The sequence below is a fragment of the Lottia gigantea genome, assembly GCF_000327385.1.
Source record: "Lottia gigantea unplaced genomic scaffold LOTGIsca_6, whole genome shotgun sequence".
Classification (NCBI taxonomy): Eukaryota; Metazoa; Mollusca; class Gastropoda; family Lottiidae; genus Lottia; species Lottia gigantea.
This window is the reverse complement of record NW_008710049.1, coordinates 4725201-4752608: the sequence shown is the minus strand read 5'-3', so window position 1 is coordinate 4752608 and position 27408 is coordinate 4725201. Positions and strand designations below refer to the sequence as shown.

The 27408-nt window shown below is 35.5% G+C and overlaps 5 protein-coding genes across 5 annotated transcripts; 3 read left to right on the top strand and 2 right to left on the bottom strand.

Annotated features, from left to right (window-relative positions):
- Positions 1 to 1055: 1055 nt before the first annotated feature.
- On the top strand, positions 1056 to 6255 carry LOTGIDRAFT_154830 (hypothetical protein; the record flags this gene model as incomplete). The annotated part of the gene is made up of 6 exons (XM_009064027.1): positions 1056 to 1288; positions 1821 to 2012; positions 2701 to 2814; positions 3863 to 4018; positions 4907 to 5183; positions 6031 to 6255. 6 exons carry the CDS (start codon positions 1056 to 1058, stop codon positions 6253 to 6255), a joined length of 1197 nt encoding a protein of 398 aa, XP_009062275.1.
- A 2815-nt stretch (positions 6256 to 9070) lies between these two features.
- On the top strand, positions 9071 to 10050 carry LOTGIDRAFT_154829 (hypothetical protein; the record flags this gene model as incomplete). Its single annotated transcript, XM_009064026.1, has 2 exons — positions 9071 to 9148; positions 9634 to 10050. 2 exons carry the CDS (start codon positions 9071 to 9073, stop codon positions 10048 to 10050), a joined length of 495 nt encoding a protein of 164 aa, XP_009062274.1.
- Positions 10051 to 12004: 1954 nt separating this feature from the next.
- On the top strand, positions 12005 to 16819 carry LOTGIDRAFT_229391 (hypothetical protein; the record flags this gene model as incomplete). Its single annotated transcript, XM_009064025.1, has 4 exons — positions 12005 to 12259; positions 12911 to 13474; positions 15977 to 16055; positions 16378 to 16819. The coding sequence occupies exons 1-4, from the start codon at positions 12199 to 12201 to the stop codon at positions 16817 to 16819; spliced, it is 1146 nt and encodes a 381-aa protein (XP_009062273.1). The 5' UTR covers positions 12005 to 12198.
- Positions 16820 to 20121: 3302 nt separating this feature from the next.
- Positions 20122 to 22334, bottom strand: LOTGIDRAFT_154827 (hypothetical protein; the record flags this gene model as incomplete). Its single annotated transcript, XM_009064024.1, has 3 exons — positions 20122 to 20810; positions 21828 to 21860; positions 22304 to 22334. 3 exons carry the CDS (start codon positions 22332 to 22334, stop codon positions 20122 to 20124), a joined length of 753 nt encoding a protein of 250 aa, XP_009062272.1.
- Positions 22335 to 25302: 2968 nt separating this feature from the next.
- Positions 25303 to 26737, bottom strand: LOTGIDRAFT_154826 (hypothetical protein; the record flags this gene model as incomplete). Its single annotated transcript, XM_009064023.1, has 3 exons — positions 25303 to 25558; positions 25867 to 25945; positions 26443 to 26737. 3 exons carry the CDS (start codon positions 26735 to 26737, stop codon positions 25303 to 25305), a joined length of 630 nt encoding a protein of 209 aa, XP_009062271.1.
- Positions 26738 to 27408: the final 671 nt, after the last annotated feature.

Genomic DNA, 27408 nt, shown 5'->3' with positions numbered 1-27408 from the left:
TTTCAAGCAATTTACTGTCACAGTTTGTTAATGAAGGGACATAACTCTCTTTATTCAGTTGTTAGAACACAATTACTTGCCAAATTTAGTTATCCTTACATAAAAATCTTCAACAAGATCGTATCTACAACTACAACAAACTACATGTACAACAAACTACATGTACAACAAACTACATGATAAACAAACTACATGTACAGCAAACTACATGTACAACAAACTACATGTACAGCAAACTACATGTACAACAAACTACATGTACAACAAACTACATGTACAACAAACTACATGTACAAAAACTACATGTACCACAAACTACATGTACAACAAATTACATGTACAACAACCTACATGTACAACTAACAACATGTACAGCAAACTACATGTACAGCAAACTACATGTACAGCAAACTACATGTACAACAAACTACATGTACAGCAAACTACATGTACAACAAACTACATGTACAACAAACTACATGTACAGCAAACTACATGTACAGCAAACTACATGTACAACAAACTACATGTACAGCAAACTACGTGTACAGCAAACTACATGTACAACAAACTACATGTACAACACTACATGTACAACTAACAACATGTACAGCAAACTACATGTACAGCAAACTACATGTACAACAAACTACATGTACAGCAAACTACATGTACAACAAACTACATGTACAGCAAACTACATGTACAGCAAACTACATGTACAACAAACTACATGTACAACTAACTACATGTACATTAGACCGATCAAGAAAGGTCAAAAAGTCTTCTGTTGAATAGTAACTTGGTAGGCTACCTTTCAACTTAATATCTAATTTGCAATATTTACAATTCTAACAGTTGAAGTATATTATCTTTTAATCCATGCTTTACTTAATCATCTATAATATTAAGTTGATGAACTGTAAGGGTATGGATAAGCAGAATTTGATTTAATATTATCCTTTCCACAATGTATGGAAATTGTCCCAGAATTCATAGCACAGACCTATTTATAGAACAGAGGGCTGTTAAAAAACAAAACGAAAGTTTTCAAAATGGCGGATAGCGAAACTCGAGTCCGAGCGAAAAGAAAAAACGCTTTGTCTGATTCCACTAAGAAAAGCCGAAAGCTTGCTCGTGATCGAGAATATCAGAGGAAGAAACGCGAATCTTTGCATTCAGCTGTAAATATACTTAGTCAAATAACAAGATGGCAAGATTTTAAAACTGCTAACAGAGTGATAAACGATGAACAAGCGGCACAGATGTTGCTGGATCATTATGAAAGGTAATAAAATGGACACTGTTGCCCATCCAAAAGAAATATTTGATAGTGAAATGTGTATTTAGATGTAAAAAAAGTTGAAATTCTGAGTTCAATATGGTAAATTTTTGTCTATTGCTGTTTGGATCATTTAAATAGGATAATTTAAAGAGGATTAGGCCAAGGCCGCCTAACAGGTTTTTTGAATATTTTAAATCAAATGCTTCACAGACAAAATATCAATGATATAAACTTACCAATGCCATTGCTTTGTTATTCTCCGCTAGCACTTTATAACATCAAAAAACTAAAAACTGAAACGTACTAAATAGATGCAGTTTCGAACTTATATTTAAAGAGCCCAGTTTTATGCTGAAAGCGAGATTGAGATGTCAAGACCGTTGCTTAGTGAGAATGTGTGCTTGGCGTTCTTTAACAAGGATCTTTATGTCAAATATCTGAACCCAGCCGTGTAATTTTCAGGCGTAGATCGCTCAATTTAGTGATCCCAGACGTTTTAATATTTCATAGTTTGATTGTTAATTTGCTTTTGTAGTTGGAAATTACAGCAAGAGCATGAAGCAACCCAAAATTGTTCAATCACTCATGGAATCATTTATTCTCCATCTACTAGGCGACTATTGACACCTTTCCGGCACAGGCCTAAGATCAGCTTGACCACTACTAGTAAACTTGCAGACCACGATCCTATTGTACCTTACTTGACTCAAGCTTCATCTATATATAGGTAAGTCTTATTGTATACTATATATTTACTTACTTTATTTACTTTTCTTATATTTAATATTAACTTTGAAATTTATCATGGAGAGGGGGTTATATAGGCATAAGCCTGTTCCCCTAGTCTCTTTAATGTATTAATAAAATATTGTTTATAAAAAAAAAATATATACTATATAAAATTTGAACATTCTGCGTAATCCTTAGTGTAGTGCTCACCATTTCAGATATCATATCTATTCCATGATTTCTGGTATGATTAATTTAGATTATTGAATGATTCTCATGAATGAAGTCATGTTCCATACCACAATTCTAATATACATGTTTTGTAACTAGAAGTTTTAGTCTGTGCAATATTCAGACAACTGACTTATTACATCCTGCGTTTGACAAGTAGTACATGTTCTTGTGTCTTCACTTCAAGACAAGTTTGAATCGTACTTACAGGCATATATGTTGTAGAGTTTTATGGTTATATACAGGTTACGTTGTTAAATTCTATTTGTTTAGGCTTTGTCGAACTTCAGTAGAGCTACAGGCTGAAATATATCAGTTGTCTGAAGATCATGCAGTGTGGAACACTTGAGTGAGAACATGTTTCAGTTTCTTATGTAATATTCTTCTACTACTACTTATGTGTAACTTAAAAGCTCAGGGTAATTTTCAAAAAATGATTATATTTAATTCTCTAGGCTCAATTCAAATAAAGATAGCAGCAGTGATACTGAAATAGAACCAAGTAAAAGTCACGGTGAAGTGAAGAAAATGGACTCAAGCCATGATCAACAGGACAGAACCAATAAACAGTAAGATGATTACCTTTCAGTTTAAGATGAAAGTGTTACTTTACATGATTAAAGGGATTGAAAAGAGGTTTTTTGAATTTTTTTTTGTGTTTTGTCAATCAGACGTATATGGTTCTTGCAATTCCACTTAAACTAAGTTTTGATTAAACATTAATGCCGAGATTTTCTTTTTCGCATAAGGCCCTTCGTGATTATTGACATCATCAGACATTTAGTAGAATTGCAGGAACCACAGATGTCTGATTGAAAATTTGAATTGTGCAAATTAATACTATCAGTGTGCCTGATACAAATAAAAAATTTGGAAAACCTCTTTACAATCCTTTTGGTGTTAATTATAGAATAACAAAGACCGAATACATTCACAATGTTCACAATGTCAAGCTATTATGAACTTTGTCTTATACCGTGCCTGCAATAGCCATCAGTCGTGTATCAACAATGCAATGCAACAATTTGATTGTACGGATGTGAATACAGTCGATCAGTGCTCTCAACATAATGACTGTAAACACTATAGCTTAGCTAGCCTCTAATTGGCTGTGTACGGTAGAATACAATTCAATCATATGGTTGCATTTATAAACTTTGTTACAACATGAAAGTTGGCTATAGCAGTCAAGGACTCAAGGTATAAGACAAAGTTGGTAATGACATTGTGGAAATGTTCTTTCAATTTTACTAATTGATAGCATTGTTAAAGATGGGTTCTCTTATTTACTTTTATGAAAATGAAAATGCTAATACTTATATAAATAGAAAGTAGAGGTGTTCTAATGACTTGGAAAAATACCAATTTTTTCTCACATGTCCATAATCAATTCATAATTAGCTAAATTAGAAGAGAATTACCAAGTCTTTTTTTGCTTATCCAGACTGTACATACATGAACATTTACGACTAGTTAAAACCCTTAATTATATGCAATAAGAACAAAATGATATGATAAGAATACATGATAAATCATTAGAAACACGAATTAATAAAATAGTTTGCTTAATTAATAAGGAAAACCATCTTTAATTGTTTTAATTATTATTCATTGTAGGATTAAGAAGAATGTAAAGGTTGAAAGAAGTGATGGTAGTAGCTGCAGTGTTGATAATGTTGCAATTAAAACAGAAAGTGATTTGGGAGGATTGACAAACCAAGATGATGAAGATGATAGCGATTGTGTCCCTGATTCAGATCAAGTCAGTTATCAGTAAGTATTTTAGCTTCCATGTTATCTCACTCACCTTGCTGTTTGGGTTCATCTATAGACAGTGGTGTAAGTGGTCTAGGTCCAATAAAGGGAAGTAAGTTTCCTTCCTCATTTTTTGTTTTTTGTCTAATTCTTATTCTTGTTTAAGCTATTAGTATAAATGTCTAAAGCCATTTTTTTGTCAGTTTTTTTTGCTTTAATGGTATGGTGCTCTGGATGTGCTTTTGGAGTTTTTAGTAAATTAATTAATCTGCTAATTGGCTATGATACAGAACTAATAGAAAATTAGTGTTTATTTGAAAAGTCCCATTTATTTTTTATTACATATGATCTATGGGTTGAATTGGCTATTATGAGACATAGTAAAACTTTTGTCAACATTAAATTAATGCTAAAATTTTGGAATGAATTCTCTTTAAAATAGCATAAAAAAAGGATTCGAAATAAATACAAACTTGGGGGTGGATCCCTCCAATCCAAAGTTCTGCAGCTGTCATTGATTTCCACTGCACTAAAATGAATGCTTTAGAAGAGTGATAATTAAAAGTAATAATTCAGTGTCACCTTGTGACATACGTCTACCAATAATGTCACAAAAGTTGCCTGTTAGACAAGATTTCTCTTAATCATTACAGGGATGCACAGTGAGTTACATGCTTGTTGGCTAACCTGAATGTCCAGGGTTCAGTCATGGCATAGATTGAGATAACACCTTTAGATATTTTAACATGTCAGTGATGCAGGTTGGAGCGGGTCACATGGAGAAAGCGTCTAGTTACAGGTTGTGCATGTTAAACATCCCTCAACAGTTGGAATTCTTAAACCTCCATTCATTTAATTTGATCATTATATACTGGACTGTATGGTATGGTCTGTATTCGTTTTCAGGAATGTCTACATAGATTATGATGATCTACAAACAATAGGTGAAGGTGAAGACTGTGAATTATTGGAGAGTGACAGAGATGAAGATATAGAGATAGAGGCTGATACAATAACAGATGAAGATTCTGTTAGCAATTTATTAAAAGATCATTTGTCCATTGTGTTTGATTCACAACTCCTTGTCTTATCTAAACTTAAAATACCAGCAAAGTGTAGAAAATGTGATGGTGTTATTACAGAAGAATTGAAGCATGTAGGGTCCTCAACTCTTATTATATGGGTATGTCAATTTTGTGGTATCTTAAAGGGATGGTAAAGATGTTTTCTAAAAGTTTGTATGTGTATCTTGGACACTAATTGTATCAACTTGCACAATTCTAATTCTCAATCAGATGTCTGTTGTTCCTGCAACTTCACGCACTAAAAGTATTTGATGATGTCACTAATCACGAAGGGCCTTATGTGATAAAGCATAGTTTGAGATTAGATTAGTGACGCCATCAAACACTTAGTTTTTAATAGTGGAATTGCAGGAACCATAGATTTCTGATTGAAAATTTGAATGGTGTAAATTGATGCTTAACATTGTTCTCTATACACATTAAAATTGAGAAAATCTCTTTACAATCCCTTAAATTTGCATAAGCATTTTGAATGGCGTGAGATTAAGCAAAAAAAAGCCTTTGAAAAATTATTTTTATAAAACAGGACATCAATGGCTGCACATTGGATAAACTGCATGTATGCTCTGATTGCATTCTGTCGTAATGTCTGGTAGAGGATATTAAAGGTCTATCAATTGAGCTGCCCTGCAGGTCATGTAAATAAATTGTGCCAAATCAGTAGCCATGTTCTGTTTTTGTTACACTGTGGTGATAATAGTATGATCCATTTTAAATCTGCTTCTTTCATTTTGGCTGATATGTTTGTTTAGTCTGGTTGTATCTCGTAATGTTAGCCTAAATAGTGGTGCAGGTATAGTAATGCTTACTCTTTTCGAAACACCTGATGGCACTTCTCTTTGGAGAGTTCACAACTGTACAACTTTTATGGCCTATTTTGCCACCCTTTAGACAAGATTTTTGCTTGTATGGACTTTTATGACAGATTATTTTTTTTTCTCCTAGATGTGTACTTCAGGTCACAAAATAGAAAGATGGTGTTCTCAGCCAGTAGTTCGAAGAATAAGAGTAGGTGATTTTTTATTGGCTTCCAATATTCTGGCTTCTGGTAATAACTACAGAAAGATTGCCATGCTATTCCAGTTTATGAATATGGGATGTGTTTCTGAATCAACATTTAACAGAATACAGAAACACTACTGTTCACCAGCAATTACAAATTTTCGGTAGAGAATGGTCCAATCTTCTTGGAAATGATCTGACTTTACATGGTAAATGATATTTTTAAACTTACAAACCATTCAGTTTCTATTTAGAAAGTCAGTAAAACATTAGTACTAACTGCTCTTCCTTGATTTTTAGCTTTTACATTTATATTTAATTAGTATTTACAATGGACATAATAATTTATCATTATCACAATTGTTCTGGCTCATCAATTTATACTCTAATGATATTTTGAATGTGTTTCATAATCAAATTTGAGATCTCGACCATTATGACTAGTCCGAAACGTCTATTCTGCCCTCTGATGGATATTTTGACAAGTTGTCAGTTGGAGTAGAAGAAAAAGGACCCTGTTAAATTTTCCACACCTCCAAAGATGCGTTTTCTCTAACATAATATTGAATTACCTTTAAGATGATTGTAAATTAGTGTTGGGCATCATCGTAACTTTCGTTTTGTTAGTATCACGTGACTCTGTGACCTTTGAACTTCCTCCACAGCTGCGCACACAGTTTAAAATGGCCAATGCTAGATCAGTTTCGCCAAAAAAAAAACTTTGATGGAATCTGAGACATGACATAAATGGTTTAGGGAGAAAATGATGGTATGGCTGAACTACAAAAATATTCATCTTTCCAAATATACCTGGGTTTTGCAGATCCTAGGTATCTAAATAGGTATAAAAAAAAACCCGCACCGCAGAATGTTCCCAGTTAACAGGTCCTATTTTTTCTGTCTTTACACCAGCTGACATCTGAATAGAGACAGATCGTCTACATTACAGCATTCTCTGGGATCAGCACCACTTGAACGTATTGTCACAGAGAAATATGCCAATCAGTAATCAATTTCCTGTGATACTGTGATATAAAATTAGCCAATGAGGTTATACAGTTTTTATAAATGCTAAGTGCTTTTGTTATTATAGGTGATAATGACAGTCCAGGTCACAATATCTCAATTATAGTATCACTGAGCAGAGTACAGGACTACTGGTCGATTTCAACTCAATTGACAGGAGGAAACTGGAGGAAGCTGAAATAGAAATGAAATTAGTTGGTTTTGAGGAGGTATTAGACAGCTTAGAGAGTGATGGTCAAATTATGTTAGAAGTTGTTACCAATGCGACAATGACCATGTTCAAATTAAGAGTTATATTGGTAAGTATTTTTAGGAAATATGGCTTTACGAACAGAATTCTCAGTCCATGTTGGTTATTTTAGAGGACAAATTTTGGATGAAAGTGTGTGTATTTAAATGTAAAATTGTAAAACTATATACATGTTTTGTATTGACCTCAAAACGGTGTAATGGCTTGAAAGTAAATTTGTGAAATGACAAAATTCCATTTATTGATATTTGTTTTATATACGGGGTGTTGCAGAACTGGTGTCACAAAAGATTTATATTAAATCACTGCAGCTCCGTCAGACCAAGAGACCTCTTTTCTCTCTTTTGCAGCTGGTTTGTGTATACACATTCCACAAATTGGTTTTGACTGTTATGGACAATGTAACTTATCTCTGAATTACAGTCCATTTTGTAACTGATTTTCTTATTTGTTCTAGGTATACTGAAAACATCAAGTAATTTCATAGTTCATAGTTCAGGAATTCACGTTGAAACTCACCACAGTGGATAGCTAAACATTTGCTGTCAAAGGACATACGATAGATGTTGAAAAATGATTTATTTACTGTTTCGTTTTTTCACACGTAATAAAAACAATATTTTTATTGCAGCCTACATGATAAACACGAGCTTTTCAATTCGCGAATATCAAGTCTCAAATGTCTTGTCAGATTGTCGGACTCTGTTGGAGGAACAATGACAGCGCGTTCAAGACGTTAAACATTTTCATCCGTACGTCCCCTCATGTACGATGCTATAACTTTATGTACACACTCGTGAACGTCTCTATGCTTAAGTACGGTCTTTGGAAGCCAAGGGATGGCCGTATCCAGAACCTCTCCTTCCCCGAGACGCCTTTTTCGTTGGAAGGACCAATGTCATCCAACTGAAAGGACCACAAGAAATCAGATACTTGCATGTGGTATCTTTGTATCCCTACATACGGACAATTTTCCATTCAAGAACCCAAAATCATCACAGAACCTGACCGAGGGATTAATCCAGTGTAAAGTCGTACCACCGAGACAATTATATCACCCCGTGTTGCCCTTTGAATAAAATAACGAGCTTGGGTCGGACTTACGCGTCCCTCGAAAGCCGCTTCACTGGGGTATACCATCACAGACGTCTTTGAAGTGTGGCATTGGTCAGAAGACAAATGGAGCCAGTACGACAGTCAGACGAAAAAAAAAGGAGAATTGTTAACAGCCTACATTGACCTCTACTTGAAAACCAAAACGGAAAGCAGTTGCTACACTCCCGAATGTCAACATGGTTTACAACAATGGTATTCGGAGCTGCAGTAAACTCAAACTCAATATTCTATGGGGAAAATTTGGTCAATGAGATAACTTCGGTCAAACGGAATACATCACCGAACCAGACAGATATTTCGAACTTCTCACCGATGTCACGGAATCGATCAAAGATGTCCAGTTGGTCAATAACATGGTCATGGTCGAACGTTTATAATCGGAAGAGCACTTAAACCCTTCACCCATTACCAATGTTGTCATTGCGGCCTTCGACGCAGCCCAGGAATGCCCGAAACTTTACTCTGTCTTGGAATTCTTGGGTGAACGCGTTTGCTATTTTGACACCGACAGCGTCATCTACGTTCACAACCCAGTGGAATCCACCACGAGACAATAGTTTGGGGGAGTGGAAAGACGAATTGCAGGAGAACATGGCCATTACCGAGTTTATTAGTGGATGTGCCAAAATCTACGCTTATAAACTGTCAAATGGCCAAACCTTGTGCAAGGTGCGAGGTTTTACGCTACAGCGGTTCACAGCAATCAAATTTCGACTCTCATCGTCACCAATCACTTCAAAATTATCCGGACACGTGCCCGCCGCCTTTGCACTTTGATCCGAAGATAAGCAATATAAAGTCGCTTATACCAAACGGATTATACCTTTCAACGACCTGAATGAGTCAATCAATACCGTCTCTTATGGATACTAAAGTGAGAACCAGGTGGGTATCGAAATTGCCCAGAACGACAACAAGGAAAACAGTTATGGATGATACGGTACCTGCCAAACGAGAACCCCGAGAGAAAAAAAGAAGAAAATCAAGCACACCCAAAAAGTAAGGCATCAAAAGACCCAACGAGTTCAATCACAAGTGCCTCGACTGTGGAATCATGGGGGAACGGAGTGTTTGAATGCACAGCCGATACCGAATATTCCGACGGATTTGTCGACCTTTCTACCCTAGGCGACTGTTTGACAACAACATCATAGCGCCCTGATGAAACCACCAAAACTGTTGATACTGTTATTGCTACGGAGAAGTCTTTGAAATATGCAGAAGAGGCGAAGAAAAAGAAGAAGAAGAAGAATGTCAAATTATTAAGGTTAGCTATTACCCAACTTCTACGTCTAAATCTGAGGAAAAGTTCAGTGTTTACGCCTGGAAAAGAAGAATTAGAGAGTTTAGACGCGGCCTTGATCAAAAGCGTTGGCCCCAGAGGAATGACGGACATTGTACCCTCTCCAGAATGGACCGCCGACGAATGGATGCCAGTTGTACTAAACTTTTGTACCGTCGAAGAATATCATCCCAGAGATTCTAATGCAGATGTTGCTTGGTTCTATCTATTGGATTCTGAAAGCGTTGAGACATTCACCTGGGATGAAGTACCACCTGATGAGGACTGAATATCCAAACCTGAAACTGAAAAATGTTTTACCTCTTGTTTAATGTAGGCTATCTATTGTATGACATTGTATTTACTGTATTTTAGCTTTTGTATAAAGGGTAAAACGCTAAACTCGAGTTGTCTGTTGTGTGTTCGAAGGGATGCTGGTGGGTGAACTGAATTTGCCCTACCCATGAATTGGTATCGTGACATGACCAAAAGAACCCCCACGAGCAATACATAAAAGGAGAACCATTGGGAAAAATGAAAACCATTAGACAAAATGACAAACAGGGTTCCTCCAATTATCTTTTTCAGCGAGTCATAGGCAAACGCCAATGAAGGGAAATAAGATTTATCATGACCAAAAATAAAATATAATTTTTGTAACTTTTCCATTTTATCCATTACAACAGTCTCGATCGAATTATATTCAACTTTCTTCTACGATCTTTAAGCTTTCATGGTAAGATATCTACTATTTACAATCTTTAAACCTTCGTGGTAAGATAGCTGTTGTCCACCATCTTTCAGCCTTGAAAGAATGACATCCGTTGTTAAACTTCTATAAACTTTCATAATAGGATCACTGTTGTCAACAATTTTTGGGCTTTTAAAGTAGGATATATACTTTCAGAGTAGTATCACTGTTGTCAATAATTTAAGCTTCCAACGTAGGACATCCGTTGTTAAACTTCTATAAGCTTTCAGAGTAGACGTGGTGGCTCCAAATTGGCTTGAGAGGCAGAAATCTTTGTACAACTGGGCCTTTTTTTACAATCGGATATAAATAACATATTGAAACACATATTAGTCAATGATGCAAAACTCGAGAAAGATGTTCAAACTTTTATTCTACTTGTCGTAGCTAAGATAAATCAATTCTTAATTAGGGCATATAATTGCTTGAATAAGTGTTTTTGAGAGTTGAGCTGCTAAGGCGACTGAAAATTTACTCGGAACATGTAAAGGTCACCATGCCCGAGCGTGGTATAACCGTGAAGGAAGATACAGTTCGATTGGCCATATATATATATATAGATAGATTTATTAGAAACTGATGTAAAGTTTTTAATTTTACGGAACTTTTTCTAGCGTTTCCTTAACATTTGCCCTCGACTAAGCCGGTGTAACGGGGTCATTCTCGAGGCCCTTGCCCAAAATGTGTCAATTTGTTCATCGTAGTGACCATATCTAGCGCTCATCTGTCATCAGCAGCAGTCCCTCTTATCATCATTGAGGGTAAATAAACCATGTATTAACGATCCGAACCGCAAAACGAACCCCAACATATTGGCGAAATATTAGAAGCAGCTATTGAACTTTTCACATGAGGAAGTACATCAATCATAAGTGAAGAAGTATTTCATAATGAAAAGTAGTATCAGGTGTCTAGAAGAGTAAGCATACCCTGTCAGTATAAAAACTGTATATTGGATTCTAATGCCAAATTTCAGACCATGTCAAATATTTGAATTTTTCTTTTTTTATATCAAAGAAAGCACACATGTAAACATGCATTATTCAATGATACAATGTGAATATATATTTTTGACTTCTTTTAGGGTTCTGTTATAATATTTCTATTATTGAGTTTATACGCTAATATAGTCTATATAGGCTATAATAGTCTACCTACACTCTACTGACTTACTCCTGATAAAATAAATGAAACAGATGTACATCATTCTTATCTGCTCCTGATCTTGATAATGAAAGCGGAAAATGCCATGTACTGTGCAATAATGTAAAATACCAGCTTGAAGCTGATAGAGATTATTAAACAATACGACAGAAATCCCTTCAGACCAATTTTACTAGTAAGGATTAGAAGCTTATCAATAAAGGTTATTTATTACAGCGTTATCTTGATAATGATTTAAAATGTTCCTGGTCTATTCGAGATATAGTCCATATTTCACAGTGTAGTGTCCTGAATACCAGCTACAGTTAGTACTTCTTTAATGCTGGCCCGAGAAAGGTGCTATCGTGTTTCTTCTGAAGGATCTAAGATCTCTAGTTGATATTCCTGGGTCTTTGTTGAACGAAAGTGTATTTCCTTTCGTGGGAACTGTGTTGTAAAGGAGATTTTCCCAGTTGTTAAACAATAATGGATTTTAAAAGTGTTAATTCTATGTTTAACGCACGATATAGTTTTCCATAAAGCATGCAGAATCCAATAGAAGCCTGTTTGATCATCCCAATGATGCTCTTGGTACCCATGATCGGTAATTAGATTATTCTACTAATATAATGCACGGTAAATGCTCTGGTTTAATCGCCATTATCCAATGCTGTGTTTTTGATTTTAAAAAAAGTTAATTTTTTCATTTAAAATCGTATGTCGGTTCAGAAATATACCCGTTATCAATATACATGATGTAACTACATATACAATTGCCCTTCGAAACTAGACTCGTTTCAGATGCTGAACATATTTCAAATTAGATTCCGAAGGATATCATACTCGTGTTGTGTTGACCATAGATCAACAGCTACAGATATGGAACAATACGCTGTTGGTGATTATTTGTACATGAAATTGTTTTCTATACAGGTCTTGTTTATTTGGAGGGGCAATTGCTTATATATTCTCATAATTAAATAAACCAAGTACAAGTTTTAACGATCCGAACTGCAAAACGAAACCCGAAATCCAAATAAAAAAAACAGGTTGACAATACATTGGTAACAGCTAATGAACTTTAACATCAATTCCCAAAATTTCATTACGATATCGCAGAATGTAACATTTTGAGGGGAATACCATATACTTTGCTATCACTGTCGAATGTGAAATTTTTTGAGATACCATTTTTAAGAATGAACCCTAGGAATAGATAGTTCCATGTCTAACTGATAAAAGCTTTTAGTTTCAGAATCTTCTAGTATCGCTTGTTTACGACACGGAGATAAAACCTGTTCTGGACATACATTGACTTGTGAAGATGGAAAAGTTATAAGGATTATAGATGCGGTGTTTGGATTTAGAATAGGTTGTGGTCCACAATTGGCACCAAAACATAGCACCTGCTCCTCGCCGTGTTGCCAATATATGGAAGATGATTGTTTTTTAGAATTCTCTGAGAATGAGCTGCGTGAGGTTAACTCTAATTGTTCGGGAAAAGAAGACTGTAAATTTACCAAATTTGCCTTTCATATTACACAAAATCCTTCAGAATGTAAAGATAAAAATATTTATATCAATGCTTACACTAGAATAAACTATGAATGTGTTAGTCGAAGGACATCCTCGACATCAAAATGGCCTTGGACACGGTCATCAGTAGAGCCATTATCCAAGATTCAAACACCAATTACCACATCTCAAACAGCTATCGTTTCGTCTCAGAGTGAAGCAAACACTACAACAAGCCCAATCAAAGTTGCTAGTACAACAGTTAAAACCCACACAGACCATCAGTCTAATAAGCAACCATCAGGTAAAAATAAATTATATAAAAATAAAAGGTTTTATATATTGTAATAATTACTAATTATTAATCGTATTAGGACTGATCCATTTAATATGTTCCATCTTATCCTAATTAACCATATATAACAATTAGGATGTCTGACTAATGGGATGTCTGACTAATGGGATGTCTGACTAATGGGATGTCTAACTGATGGATGTCTAACTGATGGGATGTCTGACTAATGGGATGTCTAACTGATGGGATGTCTAACTAATGGGATGTCTTACTATTGGGATGTCTAATTGATGGGATGTCTAACTGATGGGATGTCTGACTAATGGGATGTCTAACTGATGGAATGTCTGACTAATGGGATATCTAACTGATGGGATGTCTAACTGATGGGATGTCTGACTAATGGGATGTCTAACTGATGGAATGTCTGACTAATGGGATGTCTAACCGATGGGATGTCTAACTGATGGGATGTCTGACTAATGGGATGTCTAACTGATGGGATGTCTGACTAATGGGATGTCTAACCGATGAGATGTCTTACTAATGGAATGTCTGACTATTGGGATGTCTAATTGATGGGATGTCTAACTGATGGGATGTCTGACTAATGGGATGTCTAACTGATGGAATGTCTGACTAATGGGATATCTAACTGATGGGATGTCTAACTGATGGGATGTCTGACTAATGGGATGTCTAACTGATGGGATGTCTGACTAATGGGATGTCTAACCGATGGGATGTCTTACTAATGGAATGTCTGACTAATGGGATGTCTGACTAATGGGATGTCTAACTGATGGGATGTCTGACTAATGGGATGTCTAACTAATGGGATGTCTAACTGATGGGATGTCTAACTGATGGGATGTCTGACTAATGGGATGTCTGACTAATGGGATGTCTAACTGATGGGATGTCTAACTGATGGGATGTCTGACTAATGGGATGTCTGACTGATGGGATGTCTGACTAATGGGATGTCTAACTAATAGGATGTCTAACTGATGGGATGTCTAACTGATGGGATGTCTGACTAATGGCATGTCTAACTGATGGGATGTCTAACTGATGGGATGTCTGACTAATGGGATGTCTAACTGATGGGATGTCTAACTAATGGGATGTCTGACTAATGGGATGTCTAATTGATGGGATGTCTAACTGATGGGATGTCTGACTAATGGGATGTCTAACTGATGGAATGTCTGACTAATGGGATATCTAACTGATAGGATGTCTAACTGATGGGATGTCTGACTAATGGGATGTCTAACTGATGGGATGTCTGACTAATGGGATGTCTAACCGATGAGATGTCTTACTAATGGAATGTCTGACTAATGGGATGTCTGACTAATGGGATGTCTAACTGATGGGATGTCTGCCTAATGGGATGTCTAACTAATGGGATGTCTAACTGATGGGATGTCTAACTGATGGGATGTCTGACTAATGGGGTGTCTGACTAATGGGATGTCTAACTGATGGGGTGTCTAACTGATGGGATGTCTGACTAATGGAATGTCTGACTGATGGGATGTCTGGCTAATGGGATGTCTAAATAATAGGGTGTCTAACTGATGGGATGTCTAACTGATGGGATGTCTGACTAATGGCGTGTCTAACTGATGGGATGTCTAACTGATGGGATGTCTGACTAATGGGATGTCTAACTGATGGGATGTCTAACTAATGGGATGTCTGACTATTGGGATGTCTAATTGATGGGATGTCTAACTGATGGGATGTCTGACTAATGGGATGTCTAACTGATTGAATGTCTGACTAATGGGATATCTAACTGATGGGATGTCTAACTGATGGGATGTCTGACTAATGGGATGTCTAACTGATGGGATGTCTGACTAATGGGATGTCTAACCGATGAGATGTCTTACTAATGGAATGTCTGACTAATGGGATGTCTGACTAATGGGATGTCTAACTGATGGGATGTCTGCCTAATGGGATGTCTAACTAATGGGATGTCTAACTGATGGGATGTCTAACTGATGGGATGTCTGACTAATGGGGTGTCTGACTAATGGGATGTCTAACTGATGGGGTGTCTAACTGATGGGATGTCTGACTAATGGAATGTCTGACTGATGGGATGTCTGGCTAATGGGATGTCTAAATAATAGGGTGTCTAACTGATGGGATGTCTAACTGATGGGATGTCTAACTGATGGGATGTCTGACTAATGGGGTGTCTAACTGATGGGATGTCTAACTGATGGGATGTCTGACTAATGGGATGTCTGACTAATGGGATGTCTGACTAATGGGATGTCTAACTGATGGGATGTCTAACTGATGGGATGTCTGACTAATGGGCTGTCTAACTAATGGGCTGTCTAACTGATTGGATATAACCGCCTTACCAGCTGAAATGATTTCAAATAGTGTATCAAATAGATATAAAATGATTATGATATTGATAAGTGTTACGCAAATCAAATCCGAGATCAATAGTTTTTGAAATATCCTATATATTCTTTATAGGAGCTGTAATAGGGGGTATAGTCAGTGGTGTTATACTGATGGTTGTTCTAATAATGATTACTATATTCTTCATTAAACGGTATGTTACAAATCAATAACATCACAGGTATCTGAAGTTTCTCAATTGTAACCTATAGTATCTCAACTAGTCTATAGTCAACTATAGTATTCAGCAGCTACGTGTTAAATTTGGGAAACTTCAAATACCCGAGAAAATATACACCATATAAAAGCAAAAGATATATGGATACCATTTCTAGTTCAGTTTGTCGTCTTCAAATTCATAGTGCTCTTTTTTTGCTGATCTATGGGCTAAACTTTATCTCCAAGTATACGAAACGTTTTCAATAGTTTAACATATACAAGTTTCTGGTTTATTGTTTTTTTTTTTTTTGTTTTAGACACAGAATGAATCCGATGCAAGCACCTAAGCGCCACATGCCGAGAACTGTTTCTCGAGAAATTCGAATTTCAGCACCTATCGCTCTTCAAAATACCACAAATACTACGATTTGTAATAGTCAGCAAAATTGTCGTAATTCCAATTCTAACTCTGAATATGAAAATGTTGAAGCTGAAAGCTTGCAGACTTTCTATTCAAGCCTGAGTCCGGAAACACAATCTGAGCTTCAACCTCCTGGTGGTGACACCTATAATCATTTAGGAGAGGATAACTCCCAAAGTCTGGATCTTAGCGATTATAATCATACAAGTGATTTTTGTGAATACAGTGATAATTACCATCATATAAGCGCAGACGAATTTAAAAGGCGGGAAGCAAATTTGGTGAATTGTGACTATAACCATATTCATGATACTATTGAAGAGAAGAAATCTACATAAACCTATATCTATCTGTATACCCATGCTAAACAATACAAGCATAGATATGAGCTAGGAACCACCAAATGGTTCTTAATGTTTAGTTGTTTATTTAGCACCACTAAGACAATCTTACGCAACACGAGCAATCATTCATTTCTATAGTCCGAAACATCTGTCTCTATTCCAGCCTCTGATGGATAACGACTGGAGTACAGTCAGAAAAACTAGGAACTGTTTTATGGGTATTTTTTTGCTTTCTGATAAAATAAAAAAAAACCTTGTTTCACACTGGAACATAAAGGAGGTCGACAATGTGGTTAATCTACACTTTTGCTTCGATTGCTCCTCTGCGAGTGAAAATCACGTTGTAAGAAGGTTTAGAGAATACCACTTACTATATTATAAGTTAAATTACTACCTTACAGCTGATTTGAAGGGATTTTAGTTTTCGAGGATAAGGTATCAGCTGCTGTCTTTGGTGATGGGGGTATGATGAGGTTTCTAGGATATAGGGTGAGTAAAATCACAATTTGCCTCTGCACTCCGAGGTCCACCTTGCTTACACTTCTATTCCCAAATAGATATATATATATTTGTTCAAATTGTCATGGATTCTTAAAAATCAAACTTCACTGTTTGTCTAATTATTATAACCATTACTAACATGTAAAAAAACCAGCAGCAGTTAAAAAAGTAATTGAAGCGTCGTTACTCGGATAACCTCCTCTTCAGTAATGGCGTCTAAAATGTTTACTAGAAATCTACGAAAATCGAACATCGGACATTTCGAAGGACCGTAGCAATAGCTTTCTCTTTTTCGATTGTTCTCTTTAAAGGGTATTCGCCATCCGTTTGACTAATCGTTGGCTACTCTCAGAAATGTGTTTTTTTAGCTAGGTAATCAGTAATAATGTTAATAGCTCACGGTCCTACAAATCCATGTGTGAACAGAATTATCCGCGTTTGAAAATTAAAATAACGACTCGTCTTTTCTTGATACTATACAATATATAGAAAGGACATCTATAGAAAAGGGATGTGAAATTTCTAGTTGGATGTATATTTAAAGGGATTCGTATGCAGTTCTGATGACTATATTCATATATTCAAGACCTCGATTAACCACCGAATAAGGCGAACAGTGACAGGATTATAAACGTGAATTGTTCCCCTGAACTAATCAGTAAAATGTTCACAGCTTACCGTAATCTATGTTACAATGTGATCTCATCGAGTCGTCCATTTACCAGACTTGAATATTTGAATGTCTGGACAATGACGTCATGACTGTATACAGTAGCTCAATTATGCTGTCCCACTTCGACTACGCACAGCTGCGACGCAAGATGTCTTAGTGTTTTTTTTGAAACGCCACACTCGGCGATCATCATCTCTGTTGGTGCCTTTATCGGTGCTTGTGTCACTGAGGTTTTTTGCTTGTGGGTCTTGCCAACTAGTCTTCCCGACACCTTGTCAGAAGAATCTGTTAGCCGCTGTGTTAAAGCAGTAGCTCAATGCTCTCAAGAACTTATCAAACAGAAACATCAAATTTACTGACGCTAGGTAAGAAGCCAGTGTGAAACAAGAGGTGTGAATATATCCATAAAATAGGGCCTAGTTTTTCTGACTTTACTCCAGTCGATAATAACTTTATTAGACTTAATTAATATATCACTTTGAAGTAAAAATTTCAATGATTTACTGAAACATCTATAACATATAATAATTAAGTTTTTATCATTGTTTTTCAGAATATTCAGTTTGATGTTTGTTTTTGACTGTAATATAAATATAGCCTTATATCTTGTGTGTATTAGTATAATAAAGATATTCAACAATATGTAAATCAGACAATATGTTATAGCAGCTCATGTAATGGTGTCAAGCACCTCAACAAGATGGAGATGCAAGCCACTCCCATAACTTTTATTGTAGTGCAGGTAGAAATATTTATTAAATGACCTAAATCCTGTGTACACTGTATAAATCCGCGTTTCGGTTTATACATAAGTGTACACAGGTTTTTTTTCTGTTTATGCATCGATAAAGTGAAAAAAATGTCAGGTCATACCTAATAATTATTTCAACTCCTTTTAAAATATTTATATAAAATAACAACTTAAGGTACTAAATTGGCGCATAAATACAAAACATTTTAACATGAACTGGTACTAACAATAGAGACTACAAAACAGCCAATCAGCAATAAGCAGGTCACTGTATTTGTAGTCTACTGTCTGAAAATTGACGGAGCGGCCACGTTGAAAGTGCAATTATTGAAAGACGAGTTCGAAATAAGTCCAGAATTCATGATATTGATGGAATTTGAGTGTACACATTCGAGGGAATTTTGAAAAAAGCCGTGAAGTGAAGTGTCGAAGTGCAAATCGTTATAATAGGAACCTAGCATTATAAAATATTTTTTTAATCGATATCGAGGTATGTGTTGTATTCATTATAACAAATGACAACTGTTATGGGTTTCAGAATTTAAGAATTTAAAATTTTAGGCGTCGGCAAATGATAAACATTTGAAATAGACTTGAATAATGTGCCTTTTTCATATTTGTGCCATTCTGGGGTGAAAGAATTTGGATAAAGAGTTACACCCAATGGTTTATCAAATATCAGATTTATATCTGGCGACATCAAACTAAAATCTTGAAAAAGGCACATTATTCAAGTCTATTTCCCATAAACGATAATTCAAATTCTTTAGTATAGATTATCCAGACAAAAAAAAGAAGAAAAACAACTTGCAAAATGGACTGTGACTTAAAGTATAATTATAGACTTGATTTATTTACTAGATATCCCAGAGTTTTAATTTCTTGTTCACAAATTGTTGGCTTAAAGGAACTGAGGTTGAAAGCTAACAAAATGGAAATTTCAAATGCTCCAAAAGCCGCGGGATAACTGTACTTCATTAGTTCATTAATTTTGCAACTTGTACTGCACACATTCATTAAAGGGATTGTAAAGAGGTTTTATTATGTGTATCGGGGACACTGATAGCAACATTTTGCTTCATTCGAATTTTCAACCAGACGTCTGTGGCTCATGCAATTCAACTGAAACTAAGTGTGTAATAACGTCACTAATCGTGAATGATCTTGTGTGATTCAAGCCTAATTTGCGATTTAATGACTTCATCAATGACTTAGTTTTAATGGAATTGCAGGAACCATGTTAGTGGGCCTTCCACCGGACAAACACAGATAAACAAAACAGACATTGAAAATACGAGATAAGAGATTGCTCAGTAAAATTTTATTTCATGTAATTATAATTTGAATCAAGTGTTAATATATCTTTTGAGATTAGTTTTTAATCAAGAATCCAAAATGTATAATATATTCATTAATGCTCAACTGGGAGTCTTTATTCTGGTCTGCTGCATCGAATAGAGACATGACGTCTTCCACAGAGCAGCTTACAGCGATGTTTGGACAAATCTTTTCTGGAGGAGTACTTCTCATGGGGAACATATTGCGTACTTCTGACTCTTCCAATTTTCCGTCCTTATTTTTGTCGGCTACTTTAAATTCCACTTGAAATTCCTTTTTAGTCAAAATATTGTCATCATTTTCATCAATTATCAAGAAATCTCTCTCAGCTTGGACAAAAGACTGTATCTTCATTACTGGTCCAGTTGTTTCATTCGTTCTACTGGAACCAATCGTCAAAATTTCTTGTAAATCCAATTCATTCCCGCTTCCGGGAAGCTCTTCGAAGAGCATAACGATATCCTTATTATTAATAACGCGATCAAGGTTTGCATCCCAAGTGTGGAAAATACGACTAGGAATTCTGGTATCATTCGGGTGTGACTTCTCGACCTCCTCATACGTTACTTCACCATCATCATTTAAATCATCTATGAGAAGGAACCTCAAACAATTCTCGTGTGTTAAAATATGGTCGTCATCATAGTCAACGAAAAGAAAATATGCACGCATCTTTAGAAGACTAATGACTCCGGCCTCGGTTTTGTAGTTGGTCAGGATAGCTGAAGAAAAAAAAACAATGCCGCTTTAGGTCACCTTAAACCCCCGGTTCCCAACTAGGGACTAGGGTGTCTGGGGTTTTGGGTGGTGTGAAAGGTCCAGGTGACTGCTACAGGGGTGTGGAGGCCGAGAAAGGTTGGGAACCACTGCATTAAACAGTCTAGAACGAACTCCTCCACAGCTTAATAGATGTTTATCACTTGCCGATGCGTACAAACTGCGTAGATACACATCTTGCTTGTGCACAGTGTAATAAAATTATACCAAAATTTTTAGCTCCAGTTAGGGTCTAGATTTTGCGATATAAATATTTGTCTGTTTGATGACAAAGTCAACCAATCAAATATCTTCCCACTCCAGCAGGGAGTATGTGACTCGAACAAAAGGTGTATTACGAGGAGCATTAGACTAGTCTATCGAGTCCATGGAAACTAAACGTTGTTGGAACACGCTTTTTTATTGGTTGTTTTGAATTCGCCCAGTGTACTTCGAGAGCAAGCCATAGCAAGTAGAGTCTTTAGACCCTACTTGGTGGGGATATGTAAAACGGAACGAAAGTTTGGTCTTATTTTAATCACATACAAAACTATGTATGGTTCTTACATGGAAATAACACACACGAAGGTAGTTAACAACCATTTTGAATATATTCCTCGACTTAATGAGTCGAATTTCGACTCAGCCTTCAAATCGGATTTTAAGGTTTAGAAGTGGCTTTAAATGTGATTCGAAGGCTTTGTTGAAATATATAGCCATTTTAAATAATTCGACTTATTTAGTTAAGGAAGAGATTCAAAATGGTTGAATACGTTCGTGTGTGTTATTTCGTATGATTTTTTAGACTGACCTCGGCAACGTGACCAATTTCCATAGTGATATAAAATGTTTAAATTCCAGTCGACCTTCGGCATGGCATAAAGTCGTAAACTAAGTTCTTTTTGCCGATGAGAAATTTAAGTTTCTTGAGCTGGGAAGAGTTGTCACTTTAAAAGTATATTGAAATACAGAAAATAATTTACCTGAATACACTTGGTGTGCAGCACAGAGATAAACTGAAAAATACAGGAATTATTTAGTTGGGTGAGTTTAAGGCTATGGTTCTTCAATATAATATGTAAACAGACTTCAGAGATAATAGAACTGCACGAAAATCGCAAAATCCCTTCAAATTACTTCAAACGATAATTTCAATTTAAATCTAATTTCTATTTCAAGAGAGCTTTAACATTCAAACGCGGCTAATTGTGGACACACAGGGATTTGAAGGCTCAAATTTAAACGGTGAACTGGGAGCACTATTACTGGGTAGCTTAGCTTAAAAAATTTCGTTCCTGAGACTAATGTACGATTGGTCAAACGAAAGGCGATTTTGTCCCTAATAACTGTTGCCGACGTCTGGCCCGTTTACGCCACCACTTTTGAAATCAGATTAACAATTATAATACTAATATCAGATTAATACAGTAATTTATATACATGTATATTACTATCTTACCACAAAATATAACAGCTACCCGGTTTACCATGTTGTCAGTTTAACAGCTCTTTAAGGTGTAACTCAACTTGTGCTTATAGTAGATGACAAGTAATCTGAAATCGCCGACTATACTCGACTCGACAGCCACAACTTAAATACCCAACAACACCCAATCAAAACCTTCCACATTGTCATTTAAATCAATTTTTGCTTGAATATGATTCATCTAATTAGAATCAATCTATAAAGGGATGTATTCATGTAAATTTTAAATTCTTAAACTCATAACTGTTGTCATTTTTTATAATGAATACAACACATACCTCGATATCGATTAATTGCTAGGTTCCTACTATAACGAGTTGCAGAACATAATTGAACTGTTCTCGAGGACCCTAGCTGTTTATCGGTGGCTTCTCGACCAAACCATCTGACATTGATGCTAGCTCAAAATTTTGTGAAGCATTGTTTTAAAACAAATGTTACTAGTTATTTGTCTATATTATCAAGAAAGTCCATGACCTTTATGTGGTATGCCTAAGCAAGTTTTGTTTCTGTAGTCAGAGAGCGAGAAAAGCCAACTCGTCACTGGACTAATCTATCTATCTATTTAAAACGGTCTCTTGACTTAAAAGCCATTTTCGGGGGTTGATTTGGGTCTTGAATATATGAAAATAGTCTTCAGAACTATCAGAACTGCACGGAAATCTCAGAATCCCTTTAAATATACTTCCAACTAGAAATTTCACATCCTTTTCCTATATTATGTTATTTCTATATATGGTATAGTATTAAGAAAAGACGAATCGTTCAAACGCGGATAATTCTGTACACACATGGATTTGAAGGCTCCAAGTTCGACTGTGAGCTGTGAACATTATTACTGATGAGATTAGATAAAAAAAATTCTTGTTTCTGCGAGTAAATAACGATTGGTCAAACGGATGGCGATTCTGTCCCTTTAACGAGAACAATTGAAAAAGAGTAAACTTGTACTACAGTCCTTCGAAATGTCCGCCGTTGTAATTTTCAAGCTGCATGATTAGAAAACTCCATGTTATTTATATATATTTATACTGTAATTTGTTACACATTAAGATGCTGTCTTGGTAAAATGTCCAGCAATGAAAAGCAGGAAATAATTCTCTCCTTTTCATTTAAGTTCTGTCTTTGTTTTGTGAGTTCTCACACCCTTCAATAAGTTATTTTGATTTCTCGAACTGAAATATTAGTGGTTTGACGAGTGCTTAAAAGAGACAAATTCGCCATCATTCTCTTTGACCAACTGTACTTGAGTCTCAGAAACGGAAATTTTTTAGCTATCGTAATTAGTAATTCTGTTTTTTTATCACCGTCCATATCTTAGCCTTCATATCCATGGTGTCCAGAATTATCCGCGTTTGACTGTTAGATTACTGACTCGTCTTTTTTTTTAGGCACTGCCATTTATAGACAAGACATATATAGAAAAAGAAAGTGAAATTCTTTCGCAGATTTCTTGTACTATAGACTATATACATATATTCAAGACTCAAATCAACCCCCCAAAATGGGAATCTGTCCCTTTAATAAGGTGTCGCAAAGTTAATCAGATTTTTGTCTTATCAGAATCAAAGAATTAAATACTTTTCAAACTGGCGGTTTCCCACCCTGCCCCCAAAAAGGATAAATAAAAAATACTACTTTACGCATCTGTTGTCTTTTTAGGTATGAAATGTGTCGTAATGAAAAACTGTCAAACTTTATGTATGTCGAAATTGTGCAATATTTATTTATATTTTAGAAACGGAGTAAACATTTTAGACGCCATTACTAAAGCGGAAGTTATCAGAGTAACGACGCTTCAGAATAGCTTTGCTCGATTACTGTATATCGATTCGATTAGCTGCTAAAATATATGCATTGATTCCCATAAAATAATTCAATTTCTTTATTGAATTTAAAGTCAATGCCATTAGTTTTGTTGCGATCAGTATTAGGTTATTCTTTCAGACCGCCTACCACAATTGTTTGTCAACTGGGCATCAATTTATCCTCCAATATTTCAACAAGTATAATATTGTTATCACCATCTATTAATTATTATTCATTGAGTTCTGCTAATTTAAATTCAAAGTTTCATAGTTGGTTGAATTATTCACGTTAATATAAAAGAATTACAACAGATGTTGATTTTTAAAAGCAAAGTTGCCTACATTCTACCTTCAACTGCTGCTGGTTTTGTCAGGTTTTTTACATGTTAGTAATGGTTATCATATTTAGACAAACAGTGAATTTTGATTTTTAGGAATCCATGACAATTTGAACAAATAATAATCACATATCTATTTGAGAATAGAAGTGTTAGCAAGATGAACCGCGGTGTGCATGAGGAAAATTGTGATTTTACTCCACCTATCTCCTAGTTGAAACCTCATCATATTCCCATCACCAAAGACAGCAGCTGATACCTTATCCTCGAAAACTAAAATCCCTTCAAATCAGCTGTAAGGTAGTAATTTAACTTACAATATAGTAAGTGGTATTCTCTATACCTACTTACATCGTGATTTTAACTTACAGCGATTTTAGAATTTTAAAACACCACTTACTCTAGAGCTCTTACTCCCAAGAACTTATCAAACAGATACATCAAATTTCCTGAGGCAAGGCAAGAAGCCAGTGTGAAACAATGTTGTTGTTTTTTTTATCAGTAAGCGAGGAAATTCTCATTAAACAGGGTCTGCATTTTCTGAGTGTACTCTAGGAGATAACTGTCAAAATATCTATAAGAGGCTTGAATAGATACAGATGTTTCGGACTATAGAAATGAATGATTGCTCGTGTTGTGTAAGATTTTCTTACAAAAATCACTTGTATGATTATAATCACTTAGGTCCAGATTTGTTTTTTGGGAGTTATCCTCTCCTTAATGATTGTAGATGTCAGCACCAGGAGGTTGAAGCTCAGATTGTGTTTCCAGATCCAGGCATGAATGGAAAGTCTGCAAGCTTTCAGCTTCTAACTGATAATAAACATCAGTCACTGAGGGGGGGCGGGTTCGTTCCTAACTCATAATAAACATCATCAGTAGTAGGCGTCGGATCAATTGTAGTTTCTAATTCAACATTTTCATATTCAGAGTTAGAATTGGAATTACGACAATTCTGCTGACTATTACAACTCATGGTATTTGTGGTACTTTGAAGAGCAATGGGTGCTGAAATTCGAATTTCTCGAGAAACAGTTCTCGGCATGTGGCGCTTAGGTGCTTGCATCGGATTCATTCTGTGTCTAAAACAAAAAAACAATAAACCAGAAACTGTTAAACTATTGAAAACGTTTCGTATACTTGGAGAAATAGGTTAGCCCATAGATCAGCAAAAAAAGAGCAATATGAATTTGAAGACGACAAACTGTACTAGAAATGGTATCCATATATCTTGTGCTTTTATATGGTGTATATTATCACAGGTATTTGAAGTTTCCCAAATGTAATACGTAGCTGCTGAATACTATAGTTGACTATAGACTAGTTGAGATACTATAGGTTACAATTGAGAAACTTCAGATACCTGTGATGTTATTGATTTGTAACATACCGTCTAATGAAGAATATAGTAATCATTATTAGAACAACCATCAGTATAACACCACTGACTATGCCCCCTATTACAGCTCCTATAAAGAATATATGGGATATTTCAAAAACTATTTGTCTCGGATTTGATTTGCATAACACTTATCAATATCATAAACATTTTGTATCTATTTGATACACTTGCGTGAAATCATTTCAGCTGGTAAAGCGGTTATATCCCATCAGTTAAACATCCCATTAGTTAGACATCCCATTAGTCAGACATCCCATCCCATTAGTCAGACATCCCATTAGTCAGACATCCCATCAGTTAGACATCCAATCCTATTAGTTAGACATCCCATCCCATTAGTCAGACATCCCATCCCATCAGTTAGAAATCCCATCCCATTAGTCAGAAATCCCATCCCATTAGTCAGACACCCCATCCCATTAGTCAGACATCCTAATTGTTAGATATGGTTAATTAGGATAATATGGAACATGTTAAATGGATCAGTCCTACTTAGATTAATAATTAGTAATTATTACAATATATAAAACCTTTTATTTTTAATCATATAGAATTTATTTTTACCTGAGGGTTGTTTGTTCGACTGATGGTGTTTGTTGCTTTTTACTGTTGTAACAGCAACTTTGATTGAGTTTGTTTTAGTGGTTGGTTCACTCGGAAATGGGGAAAGAACAGTTGTAGTTGATGTGGGTATTGGCTTTTGGATTCTAGTTGATGGCTGTACTGGTGGCGATGGCTTTGTAGAGGCTACCCGAGGCCATATCGATTTCGATGCCGTGGATGACAATATGTAATACTCTCTCCGACTAACGCATTCATAGTCTATTTTGGAATAAGCATTGACATTAATATCTTCCATCTTCACAAATCAGTGTTTGTCCAGAACAAGGTTTTATCTCCGTTTTGTAAACAAGCTATACTAGAAGAATCTGAAACTAAAGGCTTTTATCAGTTAGACATGGAACTATCTATTCTTAAAAATGGTATCTCAAAAAATTTCACATTCGACAGTGATAGCAAAGTGTATGGTATTCCCCTCAAAATGTTACATTCTGCCCTATCGTAATGAAATTTTGGGAATTGATGTTAAAATTCATTAGCTGTTACCAATGTATTGTCAACCTGTTTTTTTGAATTTTGGGTTTCGTTTTGCGCTTCGGATCGTTAATACTTGTACCTGGTTTATTTATTTATGTGAATATTTATGGTCGTCTGGCGGGTATGATATCCTTCGGCATCCAATTTGAAATATATTATTATTTAGTATGAGAACTTTGTTATAGACGAGTCTAGTTATGAAGAGCAATTGTATATGTAGTTACATCATGTATATTAGTTTCAACAATATTTATTTCTATACAAAGTACAAAATATAAAGAAGAAAATACAATACATGAATACACAATAGTCGACCCAGAGACAAGCATAAGGCTTATATTAGTCTGTTTCGACCGTATCTATATACAAAATAATTTACAATTTTTTAGGATAAAGAATATTTGAATTTGTGCAACAGCAAGTCTATATTAT